General features: G+C 44.2%; 1 gene segment (V, D, J or C); it reads left to right on the top strand.

Annotated features, from left to right (window-relative positions):
- Positions 1-679: 679 nt before the first annotated feature.
- Positions 680-7658, top strand: LOC130022888 (Ig lambda-2 chain V region-like). The segment is given in 3 exon segments: positions 680-725; positions 824-1131; positions 7320-7658. Coding segments are annotated over 3 exon segments (693 nt in total).
- The last annotated feature ends 2007 nt before the right edge of the window (positions 7659-9665 follow it).

Genomic DNA, 9665 nt, shown 5'->3' with positions numbered 1-9665 from the left:
AACAGGAGATTTTGTTATAATTTAGTTTGCTTTGCTTTAAGAACTTAAAACTAAACACCATTCAGATATAAATTCTAAGTAGAATTGGACTGGTGAAGCATACATACATGACATAAGTAGTCACCAATATGGCAAAGTTATATATTATTCTACATGTTTGGGGAGAACATGCTTCACATAACATAGAAGAATCCTAGAGCTTAAATTCTCTGCTCAAAAGAGCTAAGAAAAGTGGAGAAGGAGAAGGAAGAAGTGCTGATTTCTGAAGACTCCTTCTCAAAACTCCTTCATACACTTCCTTCCTGGGAAATCACAGACACTGAAGTTAGCTACTTTGGGACCTAACAACTCCAGGTCTGAGAAAAGAAGGCTGGAATCTAAAAAAAAGACAAGCAATACTGAATCTTCTCATCAGTAGACACTAGAGGGGGGAGTGTGCCATGCCTTCAGAACAAGCTCTGTAATGAGATGCAGCCCCAGGCCTTGGGGCCCTTTCTAGTGCATGTCACTGAGTTGAAACAACTCAGAAACTCTGGCATGGTCACACTGCTGACTGACCCTGCGGAACTCATTTGCATGACAGCCCCACCTCTACAGGGGAAGCAGGTATAAGGAGAGCTTGGAGGCTGCTCCTGAGCTGAGGGTGTCTGACACATCACAGGATTGGGTTGTCTACACCATGGCCTGGGTTCCTCTTCTGCTCACATTTCTGACTTACTGCACAGGTCAGAGGGACTCTGGGTTGGTGGGAGAAATTGGCAACAGATGCTCTGCTTCTTTATATCATCTCATCCTAAGCCCTTGGTGTCACATCTGTTTTCAGGGGTCACTTCTCAGAATGTGGTGTTTCAAGAATTGTTACTGCCCACAAATCCTGGGGGTACAGTTACACTCACCTGTGGCTCCAGTGCTGGGACTGTCACCACCAACAATTTTGCTAGTTGGATTCAACAGAAGCCCTACCAGAAGTCCAGGGGTCTAATAGTTGATACCAGTAATAAGAATCCAGAAGTTCCCGCCCGATTCTCTGGCTCCCTGCTTGGAAACAAGGCAGTCCTCACCATCACTGGAACCAAAGAAGAGGACGAAGCTGAGTATTTCTGTGTTCTGTGGTTCAGCAATCATTCCACAGTGGCAGATGGAAGTGGGGAAGTGAGACCTAAACCTGAGCTAAGCTTCATTTTTTGTTTCTGAATATGGCAGGCCCTCTAATGGTAACTTAGTTCAAGATCTTCTCTATTTTGTTGATAAAGAATAGCAGCAACTCTTCCTGCAAATTTTCAAATAAACCAAGTTTTTCCAGGGCTTGATGAATTCCTTCACTTTTATACTGCTCTCCTAGAACTACCTTGACATTAAGTTAGGATTTACTCTATTTTGAGGGTTTTTTTTTTTTTTTTTTTTTTTGGTACACAAGCTAAACACAGGAAATTTTCCAGGCATGAAGTAATGCTATTACGGTAAAGTCAATTACATTTTCTCAGAAGAAGCATTATAATGACCATTCTCACTAGGGGTAAGGCAGGAAATAATAATTTATGTATTTATAACCTTCATGTGTGCGGAGGTACACATGAAGGTACTGGCAGAGGGACAAAGTCACGTGGGTTCTGGGGCTGAGATCTCCAAGCCTACTCGGATTTGGGCCAAGCATCCTCCACCCAGATCCTTCAAATTCCAGTAGGTGGGGTCACACCCACCAACTGGCCCCCTGGCGCCGTGTAATCCCATCAATGGCCAAGACTCAGAGACTATAAAAACCAGCTCTCGGAACCGCGCAGCCACATTCGCGGCTGCGCGACATCCTATTATTTCATCTTATTATCTCATTGGGCTGGAGCGATAGCACAGCGGGTAGGGTGTTTGCCTTACAAGCGGCCAACATGGCCGACCCGAGTTCGATTCCTCCGCCCCTCTCGGAGAGCCCGGCAAGCTACCGAGAGTATTCGATATGCCAGACACAGTAACAACAAAGTCTCCAATGGAGACGTTACTGGGCCCGCTCGAGCAAATCGACGATCAACGGGAGGGCCTTTACTTTACTTACTTACTTTGGACAAACTGGCAGGCTACAGAATGTAGCCTGCCCACACGGCAGAGTCTGGCAAACTCCCCGTGGCGTACCCAATATGCCAAATACCAGTAACAATGATGGGTCTCATTCTCCTAAAGAGCCTTGAATATAATCTCAGGGCTAGGATGAAGGAGACGTTCCTGGGACCTGCTCGAGGCAATCGACGAATTTATAACATCTATTTTCATTTTATACAATATAAGTATATGTGTATATAAATTCATATGCATAAAATATAGCATAATTCATATATGCACTGTCACTCTCCTCCCGTTGTTCATCGATTGTTCGAACGGACTCAGTAACATTGTGAGACTTGTTACTGTGTTTGGTACACAGAATACATCATGGGTAGCTTGCCAGGCTTTGCTGTGAAAGTGAGATACTCTCAGTAGCTTGCCGGGCTCTCGGAGACGGGCAGAGGAATTGAACCCGGCTCGCAGCCGGGCTGGGGCGCAAGGCAAATGCCCTACCGCTATGCTATTGCTCCAGCCCCATGCAATATTTGGAAATTAATTCAAATCATATCCTGTAGTCACTAATTTCCAGAAAAGTATTGAAAAATTCTTATGATATGAAGGAACCTCTATTCTGAAAAATATTTAAAACTTGTTAACATGAGGAAGTATCCACGGAACATCAATGCTTTTGATAATTTGGTTTTGGGCCATGGAGAGTATTGTATTTGGGGGGGGGGTTGTGTGGCCACACCTTACATGGCCAGGCCTAGTGATATTCCTGGATCTGCATTCAGGAATTAATCCTGACAGGTATAGGGAACCATATGGGATCCCAGAAATAGAACCAGACTCAGGTGCATTTAAGGTAAGGGCCTTACCACTGTACTGTTAGGCCCATGACAGTTTTGAAGTGAACAAGATCTTGCAGCGAATTCAGACTGTATGAGTCCCATAAAATCTAAATCTCTCTTGTCTCAACTAGAAATGTCAACAGGTGCTTCCTCCTAAGGGACTAACCCAGATCCCAGCATTCCCAGGCTTCTCCCTCCCAGCTGAGCTAGTCCTTAGTTGAAGACACAATTGAGGGTGGTCATGTATCCTAATGGGCTCAGGTTTTCAGCAGGCACACCCATCAGTAACACTTCCCTCAAGGCCAAAGGAACATGAAAGAGGCCCAGAGGTCAAATGTCAACTAAGGGGTCAGTGTGTCCTTGAAAGTCATACTATGAGTGGACTCCTCTCTTCTTTCTCCCTGTCCTCCTCTTCCTTACTCACTGGACAGGTTTGTGGAGATTTTGAGTGACCAGCCTTTGGAGGATTTCTCTGACTTCAATCTTCATTCCTGCCATGCTTCTCTTTCCATTTCAGGATCCAATTCTCAGGCTGTGGTGAATCTGCCTTCGCTGACTGTGAACCCAGAAGAGACAGTCATTCTCACAGGTGGTCTCAGCATGGAGTAGTCACTGAGGGTCAGTATCCATCCTGGTTTCAACAGAAGACTGGTCAAGCAACCAAGACACCAATTTCTGACACATTCAAAACACTGCTGACTCTGATCTGATTCTCTCTCTCTCTCCTTGAGAACTAATCTGCCGTCACGCTGTCTGGGGCCCAGACAGAAAAGTGAAGCAGGATCAGGGAAAGTTTGTCTCTGTGTTCTTTACATGCTTCCAAATTTTTCAATATTTGTAGGAATTAAAATATTGTTAAAAATGATGCTCAAAGTAGAAAATAGAAATAGTATAGAAGCTTACTATAGAATCTTAGTGTAGAAGCAAGTTAGCTATGGCTCGTGTGTGTGTGTGTGAGTGTCAGTGTGTGTGTGTGTGTTTGTGTGTGTGTATCTGTGTGTGTCTATGTGTGTGTGGTGGGAGGGAGGGGGTTATAGAAAAAGTGGGTCTTTGTGCTACCTGCCAATTGACAGGCTTTTCTTGAGTATTTAGGGATCTTACACTGTGAGCTGGCTGATTTAGGTCTTTTGCATTATCTACTTTACCATTTAAGATAGATAGACTACACTCTGCGGTGGAAGGTCGAACTTTTGTCATGGGAAATTTCAAATTTCTCTTCCTCAAAAAGGCAAACCCAAGATGTGAGAGAATGCTTAAAGTGTTGAATGGAGACAGCTAAAACTGAACTTTTTAAAACACAGCTGCTAATGAGAAACTGAGGCTCATTCTTTCATTTCCCCCCTCACAAAGAAAAACCTTCTGACTGCAATCAGGAAATCATGATCACGATCAAGATCATCCTGTTGTTCGTCGATTGCCTCAAACAGGCAACAGTAACGTCTCCTTCTTCCTAGCCCTGAGATTTTAAAAGATCCATATTCAATGCTCTTTCAGGGTTAGGAGAATGAGACCCATCATTGTTACTGGTATTTGGCATATTGAGTATGACATGGGAAGTTTGCCAGACTCTGCCGTACGGGCAGGATACTTTCGGTAGCCTGTCAGGTCCTCCAAAGGAAAAGTGAGATAATAAGATGTTGCGCAGCCGCAAATGTGGCCGCGCACTTCCAGGAGCTGGGTTTTATAGTCTCTGCATCTTGGCCATTGATGGGATCAACCTGGCGCTGGTGGCAGCTGGTGGGTGTGTTGCCTATTTAATAGAATGTGGGTGATCTGGGTGGAGAAGGCCCAGTCCCAATCCGAGCAGGCTTGGACATCTCAGCCCCGGGACCCGCATGCCTGGGTTCCTCTGCCAGTTCCTTTATGCATGAGGCTTGTCCGGACATGTGGAGAGTGGTCTCAGCATGACTGTGGCTGGTTCTGGATGTCTTCGGCTGCTGGGGCTCTGTTCGGGGGCCAGCGGGAGGGAAACTCAACTCGCCTCCCTCCAAGGGGCCCCGGTGAAGACAGCCAGGTAAGGGGGCAAGAGACTGTGCCAGTCAGTCAGGAAATGGAGCATCAAATTGCTCAAGGTACTTCCTGCTTAGGGGCAACAATATGAGGTCCAATGCACTTAAGGTGTCTTAGGAAGAAGAATGCGGAGAGGTCTGCAATAACATGCCACAGTCCCTTGCATCTGTGGTTGCACACTAGTCACCTTCTGTATTCTAATGGCCTCAAGCATAGAGGAAACAAATTAAAACATGAAGGTTATAAGGCCAGGTCCTGTTGTAGTCAGAAGCCCAACATGAATTCAAGAAAGTCAGGACCTAAGAGAACCAAGATTAAGTATTTTCTATGGGAATCATTCCTGAGAAGAATGTTTTAAGTATTGGGGGGGTATTTTGGTGTATTGACAATGTTTCTATATTTTTCTAGATTTGTTCACAAAGAAGACAAATACCTTTATAAGCCTATCAAAGCAATGATGGGCTGAAGTGACCTTACCTTTAGGTGATGGGTAAAATATTACAAGGTCAAAAACTGATTATTCCAATATAATGGACAGCTTTAGAATTTTTTAAATTTGTGGTATTGGAATGTAGCTATACAAACGGTGGAGAGAATGCTGAGATGACTATCTTCAAATGGAATGTCCACTCTGGGTGGTGCCAACAAATATAACTTAAAATATTGTGAATAAGAGACACATTTTGCAAGGTATACAAGAGGTATGCACCAAAGTTTTTTTTTTAATTTTTATTAATGAGACACCATGAGGTACAATTGTAGACTTACACATTTTTGTGCTTGGGTTTCAATTATACAATGTTCAAATGCCCATCCCTTGACCAGTGCCCATTTCCCACCATCACGGATCCCAGTATCCCTCTCACCCCCATCCCCCCCATCCCACCCTGCCTCTGTGGCAGGGCATTCCCTTTTGTTCTCTCTCTCCTATTGGGTGTTGTGCTTTGCAAAAGAGTCAATGAGTGGCAATCATGTTTGGTCTATAGTCTAATTTCAGCATGCTTCTTCCATCCTGGGAGGATCCTCCCAACACCCTTTATTTGGTGTTCCCTTCTCTACCTGAGCTCCCTTTTCCCCTAACATGTGTGGCTGGCCTCCAATGCACCAAAGTTTTTAATGAGGGTAAATAATGGAGGAAATATGGATAAAGAAAACCTTATTTAATGCTAGTCTTCCATTAAATACCTCAGACTTAGTAGTTGAAGTTATGTAACCCCTCCAATTCCAGGGGTTCTATAGCAGCATCCTCAAGCACTTTAGGTGGGACTGGGATGCTCAGCCAGAGGACAAACAGGATGCAAAGGACTTCAAGTTCCCTTTGATCAACAACAGACTTTGTTTTGTTTTCATTTCAGAACTGAGAACTAAATAGCACTCAGCTGTAAAAGCACGAGTAGAGGTGAAGCATTACACGTGACATCATTAATTACCCATACGGCAAAGTATACACATTATTCCATGAGTTTCTCAGAAACTTGCATCAATTAACAGAAAAGAATCCTAGACCTCAGAGCCTCTGCTCAACAGAGTTGTCTAAGGAAAGTGGAGGAGGATAAAGAAATCTGCTGGTGTGTGCAGATTCCCCTTTCACAAAACTCATTCATCCAGTTCCTACCTAGGGAATCACAGACACTGAATTTAGATGATTGGAGACTTAAAACCTCACAGTCTGAGGAAAGAAATTAAAAACTAGAAAAACACTGTCACTGTCCTCCCGTTGTTCATTGATTTGCTCGAGCGGGCCCAGTAACGTCTCAATTTTTTTTTTGAGACTTGTTGTTACTGTGTTTGCCATATTGAATACATCACAGGTAGCTTGCCAGGCTCTGCAGTGCGGGCGAGATACTCTCAGTAACTTGCCGGCTCTCCAGGAGTGGCGGAAGAATCGAACCCTGCTCGGCCAGGCTGGTTGTGCGAAAGGGAAAAGGCTTTACCACTGTACTATCGCTACAGAAAACTAGAAAAAAAGACAAACAATAGTGAATCTTCTCATCAGTGGTCACTAGAGGGAGCACTGTGCCATATTCTGAGAGCAGGATCTGCAATGAGATGCAGCCCCAGACCCTAGAGCCCTCTAGTACATGTCACTGACTTGGAACAACTCAGAAACTCTGGCATGGTCACACTGCTGACAGACCCTGAGGAACTCATTTGCATGACAGCCCCACCTCCACAGGGGAAACAGGTATAAGGAGAGCTTGGAGACTGCTCCTGAGCTGAGGGGGTCTGACAAATCACAGCATTGGTTTGTCTACACCATGGCCTGGGTTCCTCTCCTGCTCACAATTCTGGCTCACTGCACAGGTCAGGAGGACTCTCTGAGTTGGTGGGGGATACTGGCAAAGGATGCTCTGCTGCACGTTTATATCATTGTCTCATCCTCTGTCCTTGGTCTCCTGTCTGTTTTCAGGGGTCACTTCTCAGATTGTGGTGATTCAAGAATCGTCACTAGTCACAACTGCTGGAGGCACAGTTACACTCACATGTGGCTCCAGTACCGGGGCAGTGACCACCAATCACCTTGCTTGCTGGATTCAGCAGAATCCCTACCAGAAGCCCAGGGGTCTAATAGCTGGAACCAGTAATAGGCATCCAGATGTCCCTGCCCGATTCTCTGGCTCCCTGCTTGGAAACAAGGCAGTCCTCACCATCACTGGAGCCAAGGAAGAGGACGAGGCTGAGTATTTCTGTGCTCTGTGGCTCAGCAACCATTTCCACAGTGACAGATGGAAGTGGGGAAGTGAGACAAGAACCCTGAACTAAGCTTCATCTTTTGCTGCTGAGTACAGCAGGTCCTCTCATGTAGTCACCTTGTTCAAAGCATTTTCTATATTGTTGATGAAAAATAACAACTCTTCCTGCAAACTTTCAAATAAACAAAGTTATTCCAGGTCTTGATCAATTCCTTCACTTAAATACTGGTGTCTGAGATTTGACTTCTCATTCAGGATTTACTCTATTCCTTATCTTTGGTATTCAAGGAATTTTCCAGGCATGCACAGGTAATGTTATTGGGGTAAAGTCAATTATATTTCCTCCATACATAGCATCACCAACAATGTTCATTCTCACTAAGAGTAAGGAATAAAACAATATTTTATGTATTGATAACATCAATTGAAAACCTTTTTATACAGTGTATGTGTTGCTCTAAATTAATATACGTTAAATATAACATAATCAGATGGAATGTTTGAAAATTAATTCTAATTATATTATGTCATCATTAAAGTTCAGAAAATCATTGAAAAATGCTTATGAAATGAAGGATCATTTGCTCTGAAAACTTACAAAGAACACTGTGAATTGAGGAAGTTAATATGGGACACTATACTTCAGATTTTGGGGGGTTGGGTTTTGTATTTTTCTCTTTGGATTTTGGGCTGTCACATCCAGCAATGTTTAGGGGTTACTGCTGACTGTGCACTAATGAATTATTCCTTATGTTCTGAAAGATGACACACGGCTGGGCTGGCTGCGCAAGGCAAAAGCCCTACTGCTGTGCTATCCCTCCAGCCCAATTCTGTATCTTACTTGAAAAATTATTTTTAATCTAGTCTATGAGATTTTTATAGATTTTATTTTCATTTCACTTTTTTTCAAATACAATTAGCAGGGTCACTGTGGAAGTACCCCTGCTGTTCCTTATCTGTTCAGTGAGATCAGTAAACTTGATGGCTGGGCCTGATGGCTGTTCCCTGTGAGCTCACTGATAAGAACTCTGCACTGCAGCTTCTCTGGGCTATAAGAGTTGCCTGACCATGGACTTTAGTCTCCAAGGGTGCTTCCTGCTGGGCTCTCCCAAGAGGGAAAGCAAATCTTCCTGCTGACTCTGGGCTGAGATTTGGGTTCCAGATGCAGGGCTCAGGAGGGTGTGGGTAATTAAGGAATGGAAACTTGTTTCCATCGATAGTCTCTACTTTGACATAGGGTGAAGAAGAAAAGGGGACTTGGGTAGAAATTCTCAAAGGTGGGGTCAGGTTTTCATGTGTACCAGGGCCTGGGCTCCTCTCCTACTCATGTTCCTCTCTCATTGCACAGGTAGGGTCAGACCTGAAGAGACAACCCTAACACACCCGAAAACCTTGCTTGGAAGACTGACGACTCAGACCCTGATTCATTCTCAGAATTATGAGTGTCTTTGTTTGCAGGTTCCCTCTCCCAGTCTGTGCTGATTCTGCCGCAGTCAAGATCTCAGGATCTCCTGGGACAGCAGCCAGACTTACCTGCACCCTGAGCAGTGGCTACTGTGTTGGAAACTACAGGGTTATCTAGCAGCAGCAGAAGCCTGGAAGTCCTCCATGGTATCTCCTGAACTACCACAGTGATTCACACAATGGCTGGACCCTGAGGTCCTACTCGTTTTCCTGGATCCAAAGATGTCTTCTTCAATGCAGGGATTCTGCTCATCTCTGGGCTGCAGGCTGAGGATGAGGCTGACTGTTACTCCATGGGGGGTTGCAGCTGGAATTCTCACAGAGATACACACACGGGAAGAGAAGTGGTTGAAAACCTCGAATGATTCAAGACACAGATTTCTGACTCTTATCCCATGTTTACATGTTCTGAATATGTACCAATTTGATTTGCAAGTCACTTTCAGATTACTGTTTCCCTATTCCCACATATTTGAACTCTGAATCAAAATAAATACAATGTCAATGTATGTATTGATTGATCTTCAGGAGTCTCTGATTTTACCACTTAGAAACCTGACATTCTGTGTATATTAATGTTCTGAGTTTATTGCTATCATAGAGCTGACTTATT

This window comes from Sorex fumeus, unplaced genomic scaffold, assembly GCF_029834395.1.
Source record: "Sorex fumeus unplaced genomic scaffold, SorFum_2.1 ptg000021l, whole genome shotgun sequence".
NCBI classification, from domain to species: Eukaryota; Metazoa; Chordata; class Mammalia; order Eulipotyphla; family Soricidae; genus Sorex; species Sorex fumeus.
The sequence above is the reverse complement of the archived record's forward strand: the minus strand, read 5'-3'. Positions and strand labels throughout refer to the sequence as shown.